The 23793-nt window shown below is 43.0% G+C and overlaps 1 protein-coding gene across 1 annotated transcript in view; it reads left to right on the forward strand.

Annotated features, from left to right (window-relative positions):
* LOC127532587 (high affinity immunoglobulin gamma Fc receptor I-like) overlaps positions 1-20048 on the forward strand; it is a 46680-nt gene extending 26632 nt beyond the window's left edge. Inside the window, exons 4-8 of the mRNA XM_051944486.1 lie at positions 3177-3476; positions 3555-3797; positions 15628-15729; positions 16958-17044; positions 18082-20048. Of these exons, the coding sequence (XP_051800446.1) occupies positions 3177-3476; positions 3555-3797; positions 15628-15729; positions 16958-17044; positions 18082-18125 (776 nt within the window). The 3' untranslated portion in view covers positions 18126-20048. The remainder of the gene's footprint in view (positions 1-3176; positions 3477-3554; positions 3798-15627; positions 15730-16957; positions 17045-18081) is intronic.
* Positions 20049-23793: the final 3745 nt, after the last annotated feature.

Raw genomic sequence — 23793 nt, forward strand, 5'->3', positions numbered from 1 at the left:
AGGCTGTTGTTCAGTGTGTTGAGATGATCAGGAAGATCTACTAAAGTCTGACAACCACAGAGGGTCACTCAGCTCATGAAGAGGTCGGTCCTCCTCTCTTAAAAACTACGATTTCTGGTCTCATGGAATAAAACCGCTGCAGCACAGAGCAGACTTAGCCGACGTTCATCAGAACGGTAGAGGAGGTCCTCATATTCAGCATAAATGTCAGAGAGGAATGTTTGAAGTTCTCTGTGGTAGAGCCCTCATGCTCCAGTTATGTTCATCACATGGTCAAGCTGCACTACTTGGCACAGCGGGTTTATTTATGGACGATACAGAGCGTTACCTACTAGGATTCATTGGTTTCTGTAGTTGGACAGCCTCGGGTAGCGCTAGCTCACTTAGCTTAGCATGGTTCTCTGTTGGTAACAAGTTGTATTCAGAGTCTGGACCAACTCTGTGGTGGAGATGGTAGGACTTTATTGAACTCTGCAGCTCTCTGTTCACACATACAGCTTCTCCAGGATACACTGGCTTCTACTTCTGATCTCTGACTGTCACTGCACCGTACATGTCGCCCTGCTTCAGCTTCAACGTTCTTCTTCTGTCACACTACCGCTGTGAGCACTTCCTCTTACGCCTCACACATACAGACTACAGCTTACCAAAGGGACAGGTTTGGTCTGCAACAAGAGCATTTTAACAGCCTCACCTCCACTTTACCACCGAGATCCTTCCTTTGTGCTGCTCTGTCATAGCTGGAGCTCCATCTGTTGGAACTCCACACAGCTTCTCCATTTAAGTCCCATCATGTGAACTGCAACAGACACAGCTTCAGAAATGTCTTCACCAGTTGTTGTCCCCTTTAGACTCCTGAGATCAATCAGTTCCTCCGTAACACAAAAATTATCATCAACTCCCCACAAAAACCAGCAGCTGTGTGGAGTCCATGCTCTCATCACATGCAGTCCAGTAAAAATCTAAAGCACAAGCTTTATCTGACACTTGATGTTTAAAGTTAGCTTCATTTCAAAGCACAGCTGTATTTCTGGACGTGCTAACATTGTTGAATTCCTGCATTTTCTCCTGGTACATTATTCCCACAACTTTAGTGAGGCATTGTTTTATGAAGTTACCATCTGAGAAAGGTTTCCTGTGGAGGACGATGAGTTGAGCTACTTCATAACTGGATGTTGAGGCATTTCCTTGTATTTTGTTAGAATGGAATAAATACTGTAGCTGGGTTAGCAGGCTAGCTGTCATTTGCTAAACTTTCTCTTCCTGCTCAGCACCAGTGTAGGAGTGAAGGACTGATGTTTGCTTTCATAATGTTGTCGTACATTTTACTCTTTCATCACTGAAACAGTTTCATTGCAGATCAAACAGACACACTCCTCCTTGGTTTCTATCAAGAAATATTCATTTTTCCAGAGTGTCTGAAATTTTTTCTCACTTGAGAGCTTCCATTTCTTCCATTTTTAGTCTCTTAAAGCAAATTTTGTCTTTGATAGACCTTTTTCCGAAACGTCATCATCGAACGTCACCGCCGGTCACCGCCCCTAGCAACGCGATACCGCAATTTTAAGAGGGGTATGCTATTGCCTTGACGACCATTACTTTCCCACCTTTCCCACCCAATTTTAACGATCAAAAGCAGATATGCCCAAAACCTGCGCTGTTTTTGGCTGTAGTTCTCACTCATGGAGCAACAAGAACATTTCCTTTTACAGGATTCTGACTGAAAAGGGCCAGAAAAGGACTTTATGGCTCACAGCATTGAGGCGGATTTACAATAATGGAACCACATGGAGCCCACAGTCAAAATGGTCCTATGTTTGCAGTCAGCATTTCGTCAATGGTATGTTGTGTTTCATGAAATTATTACCCCTTAACTGATTTTCTGAAATTATTAATAAGCTTAATGATGTCTATAATTATCTGAAATGTTGAGGGCTAGCTACTTAGTTTAGGCTAGTGCTAGCTGTGCTTCCCACAAAAAGTCAGGGGTCTTTCTACTCACACTGCTATTTTTAAACACTCCTAAACTCAGTACTGAACAAACAAGTCTCCCTTCTCTCCTCCCTTTCGTTCTGCTAACTACTATGCTGTAATCAGCAGCATTGTCCTCATTATTGTTAGCACCTCATACCCTTGGGCCTGGGGTGGGTAGAGCTCATTTACAGGTATCTGACTCTTAGTTTTGATAATGCACATCTAACTAATATACATACACTACTTCCACTTGAAATTAAAAGGTGTAATGGCTCACCCCGTTAGCTTAACATTAGCTTAGCATAGCGGAGCTGGTGTAGCCGTATCTTACAAGGCATTTATCATTCTGACATTGACCTGTATGCACAAAAACGTATAAATATAAGCATACCTCAAAGAAAACGTATGAGTCCAGGCTTTTATAAGTCTTCATCTTCTCCATTGTGTGGATGCCTGGGCTGTTGATAAGGTACTCGTAAATGGAGTGCCAATGAAGATCTGGACACGTAGTAGGGTCGTTTTTCCATTATCCCAGTGCAATTTGGTACGGACATGACTGCAAACCAACCAGTTCTATTTTTTCTTTATACCGTAGCTTGGCTTTTGGCTCAAGATTTCCGAAATAATCACCAGACGTTTTTCTCCGGGTCAAAACCACGTGGTTTCGGCGGTCAAATCGCGGTTGCCAAGGACTTTGTATTCCCCTCTTTTAATGGCGGAGTGCGTTGCTAAGGAAGGTGTGGTCACGTGTCCCAGATTCTGATGTCATTGCGAAAAGGTCTATTACTTGATTTGAGGAGATGCTGCTTTGTTCAAGACAGTAGCTCCACCTAGTGTTAAAACTGAGAAGTACAATACGGCTAAACACAAATATTATGTGGGGGCCATAATCCATTATATGTTTGGAATCTGATACGGGAAAATAAAAAATGTATGGTAGGACAGAGTTTGGAAACCCCTGCTCTAAAATAATGAAAAGCTGTAAACATTTTGTTCATGTGTCTCATTTTAAACTGAACTTCTCTGCTTTGTTGGAAACACAGAAGGAGGAAACAGGAAGGAGGTTTTACTGATCAGAGAGAGGATCTAATATCAGCAGCTCAGGATGGAGGGAACATCTCTGCTGTGGATCTGTAAGTTACCTCTGATTCTCCATTTCCTACTCAATGTGAAGCTTCAAACTAACCTTCATGTCCCTTTAGTTCTGCTCTCACTGATGAGCTGCAGAACAAACCAGGTGAAGCTGAACCTGAGTCCCAACAGATCTCAGTTTTTTAAAGGAGATTCTGTTTCTCTGAGGTGTGAGGATGAAGACAGATCTGCTGGATGGACTCTGAGGAGAAACACCACCAGAAGAACCAGAACTCAGTGTGGAGATGGATGGGGAAGACCATCTGGTTCCAGCTGTAACATCAGTGTGTTAGTTCCATGGGACAGTGGAGTTTACTGGTGTGAGTCCATGGAGGCAGCAGCCAGTCAGAGCATCAACCTCACTGTTTCTGGTAAGATGAGCTGTGCAGTCAGTGCTGATGAAGCTGTGTGTGAATGGATGACATGCTGTAGTTTGTCTCTGTGTTGAGGTGGATCAGTGATCCTGCAGAGTCCTGTCCTCCCTGTGATGGAGGGAGATCCCCTCACTCTGAGCTGTCAATCAAAGCAGGACTCCCGCCTCCCAGCTGCTTTCTATAAAGATGGCTCCCTCATCAGGACTGAGCCCGGAGGTCACATGACCATCCTCCATGTTTCCAGGTCTGATGAAGGCCTCTACAGGTGTAACATCAGCAGTCATGGAGAGTCTCCATCCAGCTGGATCTCTGTCACAGGTCAGGATTCTTTTTTTAAATACTTTTTTCAAGTTTTTAAGTTTACAAAGCATGCCACTACAGAGCAACAGTCAAACATAAAAAATAGAGGCAAGAAAAATAAAATAAAATGGAGCAGAAAAAAAGAAGAAGCTGCCAGACACAGTTGTAAATTTACATAAGCAGACTTACAGAAAAAACATAGTTGCAGTAATTAGAGTAAAGCGAGTACCGTGTGAAAAGTTGAGTCAGGCATCACACCTGACACTGGCCAAGAAGCGTCCAAGTTCTCTCCAGTCTGTTGTGTTTGCTGGGTTTGTGCTGACGCAGTCTTTCCATTTGAATAACTGATAACATCTCACTGAGCCAATGAGCAAAGGTTGGTGGAGTGGTAGACTTCCAGGCTAGAAGAATAGGTTAGTCACCACCATCCCAAGGTTCAGAGAGACCTGTGTGTCAGAAGATCAGAAGTTTCTGCAGAGCATCAAGAATGGCCAGGTCATGGTTCGGCTGAATGACACTGGAGGAAGCTTTAGACAACTGTTCAAATATAGCAGACCAAAAGCTGTGCAGTTTAGGACAGAACCAGAAAAGAAGTGCTAGTGAACCCTCAGCAGTATGACACTTATCACACACAGATGGAGAAGTATGATTTAGCTTTGTTTTAGAGTAAAGCAATCTGTGCCACACCTTGTACTGAATTAACCTGTGACGTGAGTTAATAGAGCAACAATGGACTGAGACAGTGCCTCCTCCCAAAGCTCTGCTGATATTTCAGAGTTCAAATCATTGGCCCAAGCTTCCCTCATAAAACCAGAGGAAACTGAATTGGTAAAAGAACCCACAAATTTTGATATGAATTGTTTGGAGTCTGGGGGGAGCAGGAGGGTCTCAAGGAAAGGATGGGTGGTGAAAGCAGAGTCAGGGTGTGGCCAGTTCTCCTTGACATAGTGTCTGATTTGGAGGTAGTGAAAAAAGTGAGAATTTGGAAGATTGAATTTGTTGCTTAGCAGAGCAAATGAAGCCAGTTGGCCGTTGATATACAGATGTGAGAATGTTCTGATACCTCACTCTCTTCAGACAGCAAACACCCCACCCAACTGGGCAGGTTGGAATGAATGATTTTGACATATGGGTGCATGTACGGAGACACTGGGAACCCGGCAAGCCACTCTTATCTGATTTAGGATTTACAAGGAGTTTTTCACGATGAAGTTTCATTGAATTAATTTAGCTACTGGATCAGTGTCAGAAGGCAAAAGGGCAGGAAGTGAGGACATTTCAACCACAGAAGCTTCCAGATGTAGCCACAAAGGGTTCTCCTCAGCTTTAACGCTTCCACACTTCCAGTAGGTCAGAGCTATGGAGGTGGCTGCCCAATAGTCGTGTTTAAAGACAGCTTGAGCTTTTCTATTGATTCTGTAAAATCCAACTTGAAGAGATGTCTGGGGTTTTTGTCAGTTTAAGTCCTAAATAGGTGAAACACTCCTTCACCACTCTGAGAGGCAATTTTGTCAGAAAATCATCAGTGAGTTGGTTTGTTAAGGGCATGAACTCACTCTTTCTCCAGTTTATGGTATAGCCAGAGATGTTCCCAAAGGACTTTATATATTCTAGTAGTGCAGGAATTGAGACCACCGGGTCGGTTAGACAGACAGGAGATCGTCTGCATACAGAGTCACACGGGTCTCTGTGCTGCCTGACCCAATGCCTTTAATGCATGGATGTCCTCTAATACTGATAGCCAGGGGCTGCAGCGCTATAATGAACAGCAGAGGGGACAATGGGTCCCCCTGGTGGACGCACAGTGAATGGACCAGATCTGTCCTCATTCTTTAGAATGGAAGATTTCGGGTTGCTGTATAATATTTTGACCCACTCTATGAAAGTGTTGCCGAATCCAAATTTGTTAAAGTGTCACAAATAAATAAAGCCACTCTATCATATCAAATGTCTTATGGGCATTTAAGGACAGCATAGCCGCTCTGTTGTTTTTACCATGATCTGCAGACATCATATTAAGGATTTTTGGGACATTGCAGAAGGAGTACCTGCCAGGAATAAATCCTGTTTGGTCCGGATGAATAATACTTGCTATGTTTTTACCGAGCCGTTTTGCTAGAACTTTAATTATTTTCAGATCATAATTTAGTCGGACAATAAGCCGGTAGCTACCAGGGTCTGTTTCATCCTTGTCCTTTTTTGGTAAAACACAAATATTTGCTTCATTGACAGAGGGTGGAAGCTGCCTATTTCCAAAAACATCTCAAATCATTCTCAGCAGAGAGGTTCAAGAACCCCATGAAAAGCTTTGTAGAACTCTGGTCCAAACCCATCCGGACCCGCCGCTTTGCCTGTAGGGAAGTCTGATAGCATCCTGTAGCTCAGAGTGAGAGAAGTCTGATAGCATCCTGTAGCTCAGTGAGCGAGAAGTCTGATAGCATCCTTCTTTTTTTTTTTTTTTTTCCTTTTTTCTTCTTTTTTTTTTGTTTGTCTGCAAGTCCGCTCAAAAAATGACACCAACCACTCATGGTGCCACTGCTTAAGCTTCATGTGCAATTTTTTTTCTTCTTTGTGACTGTGACCATCACCGGCCCTCATGGCAAATTAACCTATCATGTTTATTTCAAGCTGTTTTCTACATTATGCCATTGAGGGCTGTGCACACCCAAGTGAAACATAAAACAAACACAGGACAGACAGAAAGGTGAGGCATAGACAGTGTTCTAAGAGAAAAGGTGCATTTTATTTGTTTGTACTCTTTAATTCATACCTTAAAACCATTTACAAATCTAAAACCCTTCACAAACACCTAATACGACAAAGTCCCAACGGATCAATCATGAAGATGTCAGGAGGCCACAAGAAGGATAGATAGAGCAGAGTGAGATCCACAGACACTAACCCAGCAACCTCCACTGACTCAGCAACCGGAGGAACACACACTATTGAGTTTTGGTAGGTGCCGGTGTGGTGGGTCTGACATGCATGAAAACCTCCACCAAAAGGAGGGAGCTGTCCCCTCCAGCCCAAGGAGGTCCACCCAGCCCCCCGCAGGAGCCACCAAGCGGAGACCCAGCCCAGGAGCCCGGAGCGACCCCCCCCGACACAGCCAGAGCCCCAAGGCCCGGGCAGCAGAACGGGCCATAGCGGACCCCCACGGCGCCCCACCGGCCCACAGCCCCACTTCCCCCACGACCACCCGCCCTCCCCCCGTCCCCCCCACAACCCTCCCCCCCGCCCCCCAGACCCCAAACCCCCGCCCCCTCCACCGTCCCACCCCCCGCCACCCACCCACGCCACCCCCCTCCCCCACCATGCCGCCCACCCACAACCCACCCCCAACACCCCCCCGCCCCCCACCAAGCCACCCCCCACCCCTCGCCCAGCCACCCCACCCCACCCCATCCAACCACACCACCCACACCACCCACGCCACCCCTCCCACACCCAAATCCGGGAGGCCACCCGCTCACCGGAAAACAGCACCAAGGGACCGGGCAACGGCACCGAAAGGGCAGACGAGCCCAGCCCACCTCCGGCCGCCCAGAGAGACGTGACCCTGAGGGAGGGAGGGAGGGAGGGGAGGAGGGAGGGAGAGGAAGGAGCACCAGGGGAGGCGCAACAACCCAGGCCCTCGGGCCCGGCAGGGAGAAGCCCCGGAGATCACGCCAGTAAAACTATTGTGAGTTGCCCTGTTACTGAGTTCACCAGTTCCCCAACTGGTGAATACTCGCCCTGCACCGTGAATGTGACCCACCCAAGTGTATATACAAGTATGTGTGGTGTCTTAGGATTGGGGGGTCGGTGAGGCAGAGCACAGGGTAACGAAACCCCCACTCAGCCTCACCGCAAGCCCAAAATGTGAATGTGTATGTGGTGCGTTAAAATTGGGGGAAGAAGTGTCAGGGTGGGGGCATAGACGGGGGGCCACAGCACAACACTGCACTGGGGCCCATCCCGTCTAATGACGTCCCACCCCATAACCACCCACCCCCCAGGTAGTGTGGTGCATTAAAATTGGAGGGGAATTGTGGAGTAGGAATATGACCTCTCCACCCCCCCCCGAGGGATATGTTGTGTGCCCTATGTGTATATTTACAAGTTGTATTGTGCGAAGTTTGTGAAGTGATTTAAGAGGAGCGATCAACGGGGCCCCACCCAGCCAGGCGGAGGGAGGTGCGCGCGCGCCCAGTGCCCCCCCATACACCCCCCCACCCCAACCCCCCACCCCACCCCCCAGCCCCGGCGCCCCAGCGGGCAGATGGCGCAGGCCAGGCCAGAACGCCCCCGCGCACCGCACCCGGTCCCCCTCCCCCTACCCTCCTCCCCCCCCGCCCCCAAGCCCCCCCACCCCATCCCGCACCCGCCCTCCCATCCCACACCCATCCCCCGCCCCACCCCCCAGGGGGAGGGCGGAAGGCAGGAGAAGGAGGGGGAGGAGGAGACGACAAGAAAGGAGAGGACAGGCAGCAGAGCGGGAAGACGAGGGGGAGGGAGGAGGGAGGGGGCGAGGGAGAGGGGACAAGGAGGCGGAGGAAGACGGGAGGAGGGAGGCGAGGGGGGAAAAAGGCAAGGAGGAGGAGGGGGAGAGGAGAGGGTACCACGGGGCACCCAGAGACCCACCAGGCCGGAACCGCAACCCCTAGCCGAAGAGCAACAGGCCATGCCGGAACAGCGCCGCCCCGAGCCCCCGGGCAACACCCCCGCACAGCACCCGCCGCGGGCACCGGGAGACAGCCGAGACGCATTGCGACCCAGCAGAGACCCGGGGGGCAGCGCCCGATCCAGACGGCCGCCAGGCCACCACAAGCGCCAAGGGAACCACGGGAGGCCAACGACACCACACAAAGCGGCCACCCCCATGAAGAGAACACGACAGGCGACCCAGCCCGACCGGGCGCCAGACCCAGACGACCGCCGGGCCGCCATCCACGACACTTTTAGTCGCAGATGGCGACCCGGCGGGCGCCCAAACCAGGCACCCGACCGAGCCGAACCGCCCACCACGCCCCCCCACAGAAGCAGCCACCCCGCAGGACGCCACCAGCCCCCCACGACCCCCAGCCCCCGAGGCGACCCGGCGCCCGCCCAAACCGAGCGCCGCCCGGGGAACAAGGCCAACCACATCGAGCCACAGGGGACAGCACCTGGAAGATTAGCCAAGCATGCAGTAACACCAAGTTAGCCATTCATGCATATAGACAGAGGATCCTGGGGAGTTGTTGACTGTAAGTTGTCGTCGATACGGCCCGCTCGATCCTGCTGACAGCGACTGGGTTCCTAACTGAAGACAATCATTAGTTACACAATGCCAACATACATAAGCAGCAACATATATTGGGGTGATGTGGTGGTTTTCGCTAACAGGCAGAGTCAGGTTACCAGGTTTAAGTTAAGGTAGTTAACATACGGTGACCATGTTTGTATAAAATTTAACAACTGATTTTTATTTGAAGCAGAGATTTTCTCCATTGAAATGTGATTTATTAGGAGGTTCAACCAGAGATTAATGTTCAGAGATTGCTTATTTTTCCAGTTAACAAGGATTGTTTTTTTGGCAATGGCGAGGGCTACAAGTAAAGATTGAGATTGTTTGCGTGGTAGGTCCGTTGTTGTTAAGTCGCCAAGTAAACACAGACTTGGAGATAGAGGAATCCTGCAGTTTAAGATAGCAGAAAGACGTTGGTCCAGAAATTTTTTACGGGGGTGCACAGCCATAGAGCATGAAAATAAGTATCAGCAGTGTTCTGGGAGCACTGGAGACAGATGTCGGAGTCGGAGAATCCCATTTTGTTCATCATATATTGAGTAATATGTGTTCTATGGAGGATTTTGTATTGGATGAGTTGTAAGTTTGTGTGTTTTGTCATTTTAAATGCATTATCGCAAATTTGAGTCCAGAAGTCTGGTTCCGGAGATATAGATAGGTCTGACTCCCATTTAGAAATAGGTAAATGTATTGTATCAGTGCTTAAGAGTAACTTATATATTTTAGAGAGGGTTTTAGTTGTTGTCGGAGAGAGCTTTATGATTGCTTCAGCTAATGCCGGCGGCCGGAGCGTGCTTTGAAGTGTTGGGATTCGTTTCTTAATAATATTTTTAACTTGAAGATAATGTAAAAAATTCCCGTTTTTTATTTTGTATTTTTGAAGCAAGTTTGTATATGACATGAACGTATTATCTGAGAAGAGGTGGTGGAGATGTGTGATTCCATTCTGCTCCCAAACAGCTAAATGGAGCGGCTGATTGTTAACTTGAAAATCAGGGTTGTACCAAATGGGAGAAAACTTACAGGGCTCCAATTTAGAGTTTGCAATTTCTAATGCCTTCCACCAAGCGGTCAAGGTGGAGGAAATCATTGGGTTTTTAAAACAGTTATGTCGTTTGATGGATGTTGTAATAAAGAGTATGTCTGAAAGTCTGATGCTATTGCAATCCTTCTGTTCTAATTCTAACCAGCAGTTGGCATCTATGGTAGGTTGTGTCCATGGAATAAGATATTGTAGCTGGTTAGCTAAATAATAATGCATAAAATTTGGTGCTTCTAGACCTCCTTCGGCTTTACTTTTCTGAAGAGTAGATAGACTGATTTTTGCTTTTTTATTATTCCAGTAAAATTTTGTGATAGCCGAGTCCAGCGACTGGAACCAGTTGGACGTTGGTTTGAATGGAATCATTGCAAAGAAGTAATTTATTTTTGGTAGGATTTTCATTTTGATAGTAGCTATTCGTCCCATAAGAGATATAGGGAGATTGTTCCAGCGCTGTAGGTCATTGGTGATGTTATCCAGTAATGGGGAAAAATTTAAGTGAGTTAATTCAGATAATTTAGGTGAAATTTTTATGCCTAAGTATTTTAAGTTGCCTGTAGGGAAAGAGTAGTGAGGGTCCTGGTCTGCAGGACTCCATGAATTTTCTGTGATCGGAAGTAATGTTGATTTTGTCCAATTTATGGAATAATCTGATAACTCTGAAAATGTAGTTATTAAATTAAATACTTCCCTTAATGAAATAGCCGGTTCTTCTAAATAAAGTAATATATCATCTGCGTATAAATTAATTTTGTGTTCTGTTGCCCCAGAGCGGATTCCTTGGATCCTGACATCCTGGCGCACAGCTGTTGCCAACGGCTCAATGAATATCGCAAATAACAAAGGAGAGAGTGGACAGCCCTGTCTGGTGCCTCTCTGTAAGGTGAAAGTCTTTGAGGCGATTCCATTAGTGGTGACAGTAGCTTTGGGAGAATCATATAGTGCTGATACCCAGTGAATAAATGACTCTCCAAAGCCAAGCTTATTTAAAACAGCAAAGAGGAAGGACCAGTTAACTTTGTCAAAGGCTTTTTCTGCATCCAACGATATGACAACTGCCTTTTTGTCCTGCCGCTGTGACATGTTAATCAAATTTAAGAGCCTTCTTACGTTGTTGGTAGAGTGTCGACCTTTAATAAAGCCGGTTTGATCATTATGAATAATTGTTGAAATTACTGTCTCTAGTCTAGATGCCAAGGCCTTTGCAATAATTTTAATGTCGGTGTTAATTAGTGATATCGGGCGATAACTTGACGGAAGGGTAGGGTCTTTATCTGGTTTTAATAAAAGTTTAATTGCTGCTGTGTTCATGTGAGGCTGTATGTGACCACTGGTTTTAATTTCTGTTACTAATCTAAAAAACTGTGGAGCCAGCGTTGACCAGAAGTGCTTCAGAAATTCGGCCGGAAAACCGTCTGGACCTGGTGCCTTACCATTAGGCATACTGTCTAGAGCACTGGACAGCTCATTTATGGACAGTGGAGCATCTAGGATATTTTTATGTTCAGTAGATAACTGAGGCATATTTAATCTACTGAGAAATGCCTCAATATGCTCAGGGTTGGGTTTGTTATTTTCTGAATACAGATTCCTATAATAATTGTAGAAAATATGATTAATTTCTTCTGGTGATTGCGTATACTCACCAGTTGTCCCTTTTATCGCTGTTATGAGAGATTTTTCCCGATTGCGTTGGAGTTGGTTTGCAAGAAATTTACCTGATTTGTTATTATGCTCAAAGTTGTTGTATCTCAGTTGTTGTATTATGAACTCGGTCCTTTTGGATAACATCTCATCTAGCTGTATTTTTGTATTTTGTAATTCAGTCCATATCTGATTATTTGGGTTTGTTGTATATTCATCAGTTAGTTGTTTAATTTTATCTTCTAGATCTTTTTCTAATTTTTGATCTTGTTTCTTTTTATACGATGAATATGATATAATTTTACCTCTAAGTACTGCTTTCCCTGCTTCCCAGAGTAAAGATGGAGATGAGTTTGGGGAGTCATTCATTTCCAAATAGTCTGCCCACTCTCTCCTTATGATCTTATCGAACTCTTCATCTTTTAACAGTGAGATGTTAAAACGCCATGTAGGAGGTGGTTTAAAGGTGAGGTCAGTTTGTAAGGAGAGGGAGACTGGTGCATGGTCGCTGATAATAATGGGGTGTATTCTTGTAGAAGCTTTCTCGGTAATAGAATTATTTGTAAGAAAAAATCAATTCTTGAAAATGATCGATGCACCGAGGAATGGAAGGTGAATTCCTTCTTTGTTGGATTTTTTAGTCTCCAGCTGTCGCCAAGGCCAAAATCATCCATATATTCCTCTATTACTTTAGCAGATTGAGATTGCCTTGTACGTGTTGTGTTATTGGAGCGATCTACTGATGGATTTAGGACTGTGTTGAAGTCTCCTCCAATGATAACAGTTGAATTTGCTGTTAAATCAGATAGTTGAGAGAAAAATGAATGAAAAAAGGCCGGATCATCATTATTAGGGGCGTACAAATTCCCAATAGTATATTCTTTATTGAATATAGTTGCCTGGATAATAATGTATCTGCCTTCTGAGTCAACTATTATGTCATTTAAAGTAAAAAGTAGTCTCTTATGAATAAGTATAGAGACTCCTCTTTGTCTGCTGTTATAAGAGGCAGAATAAACCTGATTGAAATTTAAGCCAGTAAGTAATTTTTCTTCAGATTTTTGTAGGTGGGTTTCTTGTAGGAGACAAATGTCTGCTTTTAATTTTGAAAAATGGTCTAAGATTTTTATTCTTTTTGCCTGTGAGCGAGTGCCACACACATTCCAGGAGACCAGAGTTAGTTTATGCATATAGACCGTTTAAGTTCAGCCTTGGATGTATAGCTATGTGAGCAGCTTACTAATATTGGCATGTTATGAAATAAACTCAGTCTGCTGATAACGTTGGATGGGTGTACAGCAGGGTTTAAATCTATGATGGGTGTGGATAACAAGACTGTAAAACATGTTAAACGTGAGCACAAAAAAACAAAGAACACTGGTGCCTCGACATATATAACACACAAAAGATTTACATAGGGAGTTTGTGTGGGGGGAGAGGGGAGGTGTGAGTTTAGGTGGTTAGGGGAAGTAGAGGGAGGGGAGGTAGACAAAAAGGTGAACAGAAGGGGGTCAAACATAAAACAGTGAGCCATTATTATAAGTAGCCATAGAGGGATTAAATACATATACATATATACATACCTTCATATGTATACACACAATATATACATTATTTTATTGTAAATAAACAAAGCTCTTTCGTTTCACCATGCTGATCAGAACAGCCAGGGAGTGGTATTGGGGTCCCGGTACAGTTGGCCGTCGATATAAAGTTTATCTACAACCAAAGTAGACCGTTTCCCCTTCTGTCTGTTCTGCTTCAGTATGGGAAACAATACCTTCCGCCGCTCGTTTATCTCTCTCGGGAATTGATCGTTCATTCCGAAAGAGGTCCCTTTAAGCTCCCGTCCTTTACTTTTAACTAATTCTTTCTGTTTAAAATGTTCGAATTTAGCGATAATAGGACGGGATTTATTGGCTCTACGGGCTCCGAGCCTGTGAACGCGGTGAAAGGAAATATTATTCACCGTTTCCTGGGGAATTTTTAAAGCCGTTGTCATAAATTTCCTAATTTCTGTCTCCGGATTATCTGTGGTGCTTTCAGAGATTCCTGAAAATATTAAATTGTCCCACATACTACGGGACTGGACATCCAGTACAGTTTCTTTAAGCGCTTTATTCTCCCTTTTAATCGTTTCCAGCTCGGTTGTAACTGCGGAAAAGTTAGAACGTAGTTCCGTGTTGTCCAGTTGGAGCTCACTTACCTGTTGATAGGCGTTCTCCAAACTTACCTTCAGGTCTCGAATTTCGTCGCGGAGGACGCTGAGAACATCTAACTTTTTATTTATTGACTCCAGGACATCAACCGGGACGTCCGTTGTAGCTAGGTCGTCCGTATCAGTCGAGGAGTCGTTTTTCCTCTTCTTAGACGGATTGTCGCGGTTCGGGTCTTCCATGACGCAGTTGTAAAAATATCCGTCGATAAATCGCTCGAGGTCCTCCACGGTGGGTGGTGCTCCAAATCCGCAGTTCGAGGAAGGAAATATCAATAATTAAATGCAAGTAATGCGGTGATTAAATTTAATTTTCTTTCGAGAAAGAGCTAAGACGAGTGAATTCTATTTCAGCAGCAGGGCGCCGCCATGTTGTATTCCGAAATCTCACTGGCAATCTCACGAGAGTCACAGCATAGCCTCCATCCCCAAGGGGCACTACCCTACCCTAAATTTTATATCTTTATGTTTGAAGCCTGAAATGTGGCGAAAGGTTGAAAAGTTCAAAGGGGTCGAATACTTTCACAAGGCCCTGTAACTCGCTGTTCAGCACGTGATGAAACCACTTTATATTGAGGACTGCCCTCAACATATGGGTGTAACAACCATTAAGGGATTTCTCTAAGGCCAATGTCATTGTCCAAGCCTCACATCCATAGAGTAGGACTGATTTCATGGTTGCCCGAAAGAGGTGGACTTTGGTATCCCACGACATCTTAGACTTCCAGATGCTCCTCATCTTGTTGAGCACCTGCCAAGCGAGTGCCTTTCTGATTTTCAGGTATTTTTCTGTGGATTCGACCCATGATCCTAGATACTTAAAGTCCTCCACACTTCTAAGTTCTGCCCCGGAGGTTGTTCTGAGATGAAGGTGGTCTTTGATTTTGTATGTGAGCAGCGCAAGAGGAGTTGCGACCCTTGTGTTTCTGTGCCACATGCACACAGCACTGAAAGGTTTCAAACATGGAAGACGTGAACAGGTTACCGAATGCTAATGTGACTGGTTCAGTCACAGTCCAACGTAGAAAAGATGTCAATAAGATGAATGTTTATGATGAAGTGTCAAAAACCTGAATATTAATGAACAAAAATGTAAAAAAAAAACTCAATATTAATGAACAAAGGTATTAAAAACCTGGATCTTAACAGACAAAAGTGTGAAAAACATGTATATTAAGAAACAAAAGTATCAAAAACAGGTTACCAATGAACAAAAGTGTGAAAAACCTGAATATTAATACACAAAAGTGTCAAAAAAAAACTCAATAGTAATGGACAAAAGTGTGAAAAACCTGGATCTTAACAAAAATGTGGAAAAACCTAATTACTGATGAGCAAAGGTGTCAAAAATCCTATGTATTAAGTAATAGAAATGTCAAAAACCTAGATGTCAATGAACACAAGTTTTCCTGACACCTGTTGACTCATCCATACATGAAGCTGTTGACTAAATCTAGCAGCTCTGAGGTCAGTGTTTCCATCCTGTACAGCAGCAGAGGTGTTAAAAAGATAAAAACCGTCAAAGTGTGAACTGTACTTGTTGTTGGTAACACTTGTGTCTGCGGTTCTAACCTGGTTTTCCATTCCAGCCTCTATGAAGGGGATCATTGTGTGTCTTGGTTCTGTTCTGGTATCAGCTGTAGAACCTGCAGTGATCTGGATCTATCTGACTTTACAGAGAGCGATCCAGCTGCAGTCTACTCGGCAGTGAAAGGAAGAGAAGACGTCACTTATGGACAGATGGTCTTCAAAGACGGTGGAGGCCGATCAAAGATCAGAGGTACAGCTGCTCTTCTTTGTCTCCATGGTGGTTCAGCTGCAGAACAAGAGTCCAACAGTTGTAGAGACGACCGACAGAGGACACTGGAAGCTTTATTCACAGCTCAGAAAAACAGCTGCAGCTGAACGTCACATTATCGGCTAAACTTGCTTGGAACTGCGACCGAGTAGGTACTAAAATAGTACCTGGTACCAGGTACTACATCCTGATAAAAAACCTCACAAACCAAGTAGAGTAGAGCTGAGTATGCTCCTCCTGGTGTACAGCTAGGCCGGTCAGAGTGTTGGTGGAGAATCCCTGATGATGAGAGAAATCCAGAGGCAGGCAGAGGTCAGGCTGGTCAGGGAAATGGAACCATCTGGTGGGTGGTCTTGAGGCTGGTCAGGCAGGCTGGACCAAGGGTTGTAGTTCCCCAAAGGCTGGGTTGTGGTCCACAACAGCCGAGGTGGGACCCCTCTGGAGGCCGGACTGGGAACCGGTGAAGGTCAGGATGTAGGGCAGATACAGGGGGACCCCAGCTGAGCTCAGTGGTGGGAGCACTGAGGTCAGAGAGAAAGAGCGGTGCCAGGCAGGGGCAGAACAATCCGGATGTTTTTGTGGAAATGTGTGAAAAACCTGGATACTGATGTCCAGAAGTATCAAAAGGAATCTGTGGGGGTTTTCATACCCTGACAGTTGTCTGGCAGGCAGAACTTCACTCTACTGATTTATTCACAGATGTTAATGTTCAGTTTTACTGTTTTTGTGGTTTTGTTCAATAGAAAAACTAGATATCAACACCTTTGCATAAAAACGTGATTCTGAGACAATATGAAAGAGCAGAAGGACCGATTCTCAAACTGGTCTGAACACAGAAAGAGTTAAAACTCATCTCTGTTAAACTCATCTGCCAAAGCAGACCATACTATGACAAGGAAACAGGTCAGTTTCACACCACAGCTCACTGGAACCAACAGAAGGAAGCTGCTGCTGTGGTGTTTACCTCCTGAGTTGAATTATTCTGAGAATTCAGCAGCTTTGTGGTCGTCTTCTTTACTGTTTCACGCGAATAATGTCCAGTTATATTTGGGTTGTTAGTCATTAACAGCAGCAGAAGAAGGGGAACAACATTTATAAAGCTCCTAATGAGTCTGATTATAAAGCTACATGGAAAATAATTAGTTTAACACTGTAAAGTAACCGTGCTGGTGTCAGTGAACTGATTTATTTTCTGTGTTTTGTTGTGCAGCCAGCGATCTAGCTGCAGTTTACTCAGCAGTGAAAACAGAAGAAACCAGCTATGGACAAATAGTCATCAGACCAAACAGGAGCAGAGGTACAGCTGATCTTTATTCTCAACTTTGGAAAGAGAGAAGAGAAATGTTTCCTGAAATGTTGAACTGTTCCTTTAAAATCATCAGGGAGAGAAACCACAGGGATGTCCACGAGTACTCAGACCCTTTAGTGACCTTCAAGAATCAATGCCACACTTCAAAAATATTCTGTCACAGCTTCATCATTTTAAATAATACTTGTAAAAGTACAGGAGTATTATCTGCAGTATCTGATTATTAATCCTGATGCATCAAATGTTCAGCAGTGTTTTACTATCTGAGCTGTTTTAACTGATCAGCCACAACATTAAAACCAGCTGTAGAACATCACGTTGCTTCTCTGCTCACTCCACAGGTCTGAGTTTATTCAGGCTCAGTTCCTAAAAAAAAAAAGCATCTGAAATTAGTGGGGACACTAGAAGTCATCGTCAACCATTATAGACTCAAATGATTCAAAATTTGTCCAAAATGATTCAAAATAGGTCCAATTGGGTCCAAAAGTTCACAAAATAACTCAAAATGTTTCCAGAATTACTCAAAATGTGTCTAAAATGATGCAAAATTTGTTCAAATGGTACAAAAAGTTCCCAAAATAGCACAAATTGTGCACCCAACTTACTCAAAATTTGACCAGAATGATGCAGAATTTGTCCAAATAGGTTGAAAAGTTCCCAAAATAACTCAAAATGTTTCCAAAAATACTCAGAATTGTCCAAATGATGCAAAATTTTGTCCAAATGGCTCAATACATTCCCAAAATCACTCAAAAACTGACTAAAATTACTTAGAATTTGTCCAGAATGATGCAGAATTTGTCCAAATATAAAATTAAATAACATAAAATATTCTTAAAAATACTCAAAATTGTCTCAATGAATTCAAAAGTTTCCGAAAACGTTCCCAGAATGACTCAGAATTTGTCCAAAATGATGTAAAAGGCCCACCCCCCAACATGGTAATTTTGCTGCATATTAACATGATTGTGTTGTTTTTGTGCAGAGCTGCTTGTTCTCATTCTGTTTTCTCTGTTTGTGTTCAGAGTTTCCACTGGAGCCTCAGGTCATCTACTCATCACTGAAGTAGTCCACCAGTCCAACCAGTGAGCTGCTGGCCTCTAACTGGTCCACACAGCCAGTCACAACACAGTACATTCACTTTTTATGGAGATTTTTAAATGTTCTCACTCAATTAGATTCATACAAAAGAGTGAAGAAGCTGCAGAAACTAAAAGACTAAAACCAGAACATCTTAAATGTCTCCTGTTGAACAGAATGTAATGGTAACTAGTCGTTCTGTGTTCTGTTATTAATATCTTATTTATGCAGCAGCGATCAGGTTTCTCTGCAGGATCAATAGTTTGCTTGCTGTTCTTCTCATGTGGTTCTGTGGGTTTCAGAGATGTTGGATGGAACATTTGACTGTTCTGGTTGGTTGTGGCTAACCGATGTGTGTGACTGTTCAGTGCAGATAGCAAAGAACAAACCTACAGAAACCACAACCACGCAGACTATAAACAGCATCACTCTGCTACTGAAAACTCTGTACAAAAGTGTCCCTCCCTTTTTTTTTTTTTACAGAAGGTGTGCCCAGAGGAAAAGAAAATTCAAAAAGAGATCTCAAAAATGTTTCATTTACTTCTCCTAGACAACTTTGAGATCTGTGTGACACCAAACTGAGACTAAGGCTTATTTCTCCTGTGTCTCATTTTTTCTCCTGAGCAATAAGATGCACTAAATCTCAGTTTAGTCTCCTTTAAAGTTTCAGAAGAGATCTCAACAAGCTCTCATATAATTCTCAGAGTTTCTCAACTTTTGTGTCTCTTTGTGATCTCAGGCAGAGAAATCAGAGAGCTCTCTCTAAGAACTCAGTCTGTTCTCATCCCAGCTTCAGTTCATGCATCTCATACTAAGCTCAGAGAGAACAAATGAAGAGATCTCCACAAGCGCTCACTGAATTCTCAGACTCAGGTCAACGTTTTGGTTGTTTTTAATCATCTAGCATGTTGACTTTATTGTAATCCACATGATATTTTTTTAAATTAATTAATAAAGATTCAGATTACTTTATTCATCCCAAAAGGGAAATTCATTTGTCTGTCAGCTCATCTGCTATTTGCTATAGAATTATAAAGCCTGATCGCTGTGGGTACAAAGATCTTCTATATCTTTCCGTCCTGCAGTCCAGAGAGGGGCCCATCACGGTATTATGAGTGAATGATCCGTGTTGTTTAGAATGATAAATCCAGTCAAGTGGGAGGAGAGGGTGACATGATTGAAGTCACCATATATTATTATAAGTGCCTCAAGATGTTTAGGCTGTATCCTGGCAACTTCTTATTTGTTGCAGCATTTATAAGGTGTGTGTGTGCAGAGTAATATATGCATAGGGTGACATAGCTCAGTGGGTAGAGTGGCTGTCTCACACCCAGAAGGCCGGGGTTTGATTCCGAATCTGTCATGCTCATGTGGAGGTGTGAGTGAGTCTCACATATTGTTCTGTAGAAGCTCCACTATTGTTCATTTTCTTTTCCAGAGGAGAAATAAAGGAGCCATTAAACACACTGTATTGAGATTAGCAAGGTATCTCCCACAAGTCTCAAGTATGACTCCCTCTAATTATCCTGTCTCACCTATTTCTCCTAGTGAATTTTAGGAGAAACATATGAGAAACCTTTAGACAAAATAGAAACTAAAATGAGGCTGACATGAGAATCTCAAATTTGTCTACTGAGTTGTAGAAGAGCAAGCTTTGAGCAGTAAAATTTTCCTCTGGGGTTTGCTAAGGTTTATTTATTAGGCAGTAAATTAGGACCCAGGACCCCGTCCATAGTTCTACCACCACATTAACAGCAGGGGTGAAAGTAAGATAAGATTCTTGCAGGAACTGTGCAACTCAAAAAAAATATTTAGTTTGTGTGCAGAATGTGCGAGCATCGTACAAGACAGATGTTGATAAATTCTGCTCTTTTCTGACTCCTGTCCACATCCCTGAGTGCAAAATGTAAGATGTTAGACACATAATTTAATATATGGCAAAACATTTATTTTCTTTAGGGGAAGTCGGGGAGATAACATTAGAACAATAATAACATTATTTGTAGTGCAGTAGCATTACTCTGTGACACCAGCAGGTGATAGTGCTAACCAGTGTTTTCCCTGGCCTTCATCTGTTATTTGCACACAAAATAACAGATTGTTGCATTTACGGCACTGTGCCTCATAAATGATAACAAGGGAAATGGAATTACAGAGATTTCCACATTTTCCACAGAGGGCTGTAGTAGTCGTCTTCCTTTTCTTTATAGTGCCAAGCTATGCCTGTAGTTGAGATGGCTGCTTTCCTTCCCTTGGCCAGCCATGTCTTCACATAAGGCATCGGACCCCAATGTCAGAGTTATTAGCCTGCTAAAATTAGACTTCTGGCCTATTTAACACATTTATACAAAAAAGTAGAAAAATAGTTTTATGTAAAATTTTAACAGCAGTGTTTGTTAGTGGCTTTTTTGGCCTTAATTGTATGAAAGGGAGAAAAAGATCAAATCTGATGGTACACAAAAACTAACAATGCATCAAAGTCAGTTTTGTTACAAATCTTTGTTATATCCAACACTGTGATAACAGGTAAAAAATCTCCAGGCTCCAATAATTTTTTATATTGAAAATCAGTCATTTTGTGTGTTTTTCCCAAAATCAGTGACACCACTTATAAAATTGGCATTTAAAATATTGAAATAAAAAAATACAATTAATGTTTAGTTTGATCAGAACTGCAGTAAATTAACACATTTACACAAAATAGAGAAAAAAATATTTATCTTATATATTTTTACAGCAGTTTTTGTTGGTGGCTGTTTCTGGCCCTAAAGAAAGGATGGGAACTGGAACAGTACTCAAGGGTTAATTCAGTGTTACAAAAATATGTAGGCTATCTCATGCTGCAGCAGTTACCTGAGAGCTGCACAGCTGGCTTACAGCCGAGGCCCACAGTAAATGTAGGCTACACAAAATAAAATCTTACAGCCTACTTTTGTGTTCTCGTCTAGTAACATTGTCAGCCATTTTTGACAGAATAATAGATTTCATGGTCCCTCTCTGGTCTACTGCATAGCCTACCTGCTCCATGTGCTTCCTCTGCACTTTCCGCTCTCTTTTCCTCAACCTGCCTGTCATCCCTCTTCCTCTTGAAAATATTGTCAGTTTTTCTTTGTATTTTTGACCTGTCCTGGTTGTCTCGAGAGGCGGGGACGGGGGGGAAGAGGTACTTACATCACCTAGGCAACCAGCCATCCAATGAAAAGAACGCACTGAGTTTACCTCACTTCCACGTGTGCTTGTTTGCGGAAGGAGTGATGCTGCTCGCATGACAGAGAGACGGAGAGTATTTCACGACGCATGAAACTTCACAATTTATTACTTGTGGATTTATGTTTTGTTTATTTTGCAAAAATGACTACCCTGTTGTCTGCAAAAAACACACAACAGTGGACATTGGATTAACGTTACACTACAGCGAGTGACTGCCTACTACAAGCTGCAACCTATCACGGTAAGCGAGTACTGTATCGTACATATGATAGCCTAGTGCTCGTCAGGCGCATTAACCTTGTTCAACACGTCACAGAAGATGTAGTCTGGAGATGAGTTTTATGTATTCATCAATTTTACACTTATTTCGGTAAAATGTTGCTTGCAAAAAAGAAAGGGCTCGCATTGTATAAATGAGTGAAAGTTGCTTTTCAGAGGCGTTCTGGTAGAAGAGGCCAGTATATTTCTTACCGGCACGGCGTTCTGGTGCATTCCGGCTTACTTTCACCTATGATTAACAGAGTGTTAATACATGAGCTACATGGGATGAAGAAAACCTCTGCAGGAAGAGACTCGTACAGGAAGTCCTTTCAGACAGACCTGCTTTATGACCTGCAGCAAATCTGGTCTCTGATGAATTCTCTGTAAGTGGATGTTTGAAAGAAGCAACGTTAAACTTTCCTGCTGTGGTTTCTGCTCAGTAAAGATGGAGGCTGCTGCTCTCTGTCTTCATTCATCTCTGATTATTTACAGTTTTTAGAAGATGATTCAACCTGACAGAGAAAATCAGATCAGAAAGAAGATAATAGACAGGAAGACGAACAAATCAGAAAGTTTACATCCACATTTGAAACTCAAAGCATTTAATGAGGTTCCAGAGTTTGTTGTTTGTGTTCAAAACTCAGAGCTGAACTACAGGAAGAGGAACTAAACTTTCATAATAAACCTAAACTCTCTTTATCTTTAGCATGGTGTGTCCAGAGGAACATGATCTGTGTTCAGACAGACTGTCTCTAAAGTCTCTGGTTGTAGAAACAGATTCTACAGAGCAGCAGGAAGTTCTGGTAAACTACAGTCTGGATGTTTTCTACACTAATCAGATCTATGGAGAAACACAACAACCAGTCACACATGGTCAGTTCAACCATCAGCAGAGAAGTGGAGTCAGACGTTTCTGCTGTTTCTTCTTCTATTATTAGTGGTTTTCTAGAATCTCTGTGGACTGATCCTGTAGAGAAACTCCTGATCTGTTTGTTGTGAACCAGTTCAACAGGTTGTAGTCAGACATGAAGCAGCAGGATCAGAATCTGGAGAAACAACCTTTATTATCACTTCTGCAGAGAAGAAACCAGCTTTAAAACTCTACATAGAAATTAGAATGAACCACAGATCACTGATTGGATTCAACTTTATTGGTATTGTAAAAGAACAAAGACAAACAGCTTAGAATCAATGCCAGAGTGCAAAAAGCAGCAGTAAAGTTCCTTATTTACTGTAAAGTTCCTTATTTCCACTGTGTTGCAGGATAAACAGCCAATCATTTCTGTGAAGTAAATAAGTACATTAACTCTATTCAACCTTCAGTAACAAACAATGTTATTTTACTACATTTATCTGCAGATTAACAACTAAACATGATATAGGAGGAAGATGAAATTCACAGAACACTTATCAGTATAAAAAGTATCAATAATATCTAAAATATATAATATCATTCAATATTCAATTCAATTCAATTTTATCTATTGTAGCAATATTGCCTTATTAAACGTTAATTTAATAAGTCTGCACTCGTTGATATTTTATTACCGTAATCGGGGCACCACCCGGAGTTGAATCTACCGGGAAATTATTAATCAATCTTAATAAAAATATTATTAATGGATTGAAAAATTTGATTAGTTAGTCAGTCTAATATCTGAATGTCGAGAATCCTCGAAAAACATTGACCCCAGTCAACACACATGAACGTAAAAGAGACTGTAATTTTGGTCTAAATGAAAGATATTTATTAACCAATATAATGATAAACACAGGAATTAATACAGTGACAAATATGGAATGAATAAATGCTGTGGGTGTATGTGTGTGGTGTAGGTGCGGGTGTGTGTGTGTGTGTGTGTGTGTGTGTAGATTATTTATGTTTGCATTTCTAATCTGAGATTATGGCACTGAGTAATCAGACCGTGAAAAACAAATATCGAGGAGTTTAACAATTTAGAATATGAACGACGGTGAGTGATCAAACGGAGTGATTAATATTAAATCAAGCTATTATTTTTGACATCAACCATTAGTTTAGATCACACGTCAGCTGGTCTTACTTTGCGTTGGAGAAGAGGGATCACACGAAGCTCAGAGACTGGGACGGGTTGCTGTGGCAACGGCCCTCGTTGAGTTCGAGAGTCGGCTCGGGAGCTGCGCTGTTTGGCTGCTATGGCAACGCT

The sequence above is a fragment of the Acanthochromis polyacanthus genome, chromosome 24 (genome assembly GCF_021347895.1).
Source record: "Acanthochromis polyacanthus isolate Apoly-LR-REF ecotype Palm Island chromosome 24, KAUST_Apoly_ChrSc, whole genome shotgun sequence".
Taxonomy (NCBI): Eukaryota; Metazoa; Chordata; class Actinopteri; family Pomacentridae; genus Acanthochromis; species Acanthochromis polyacanthus.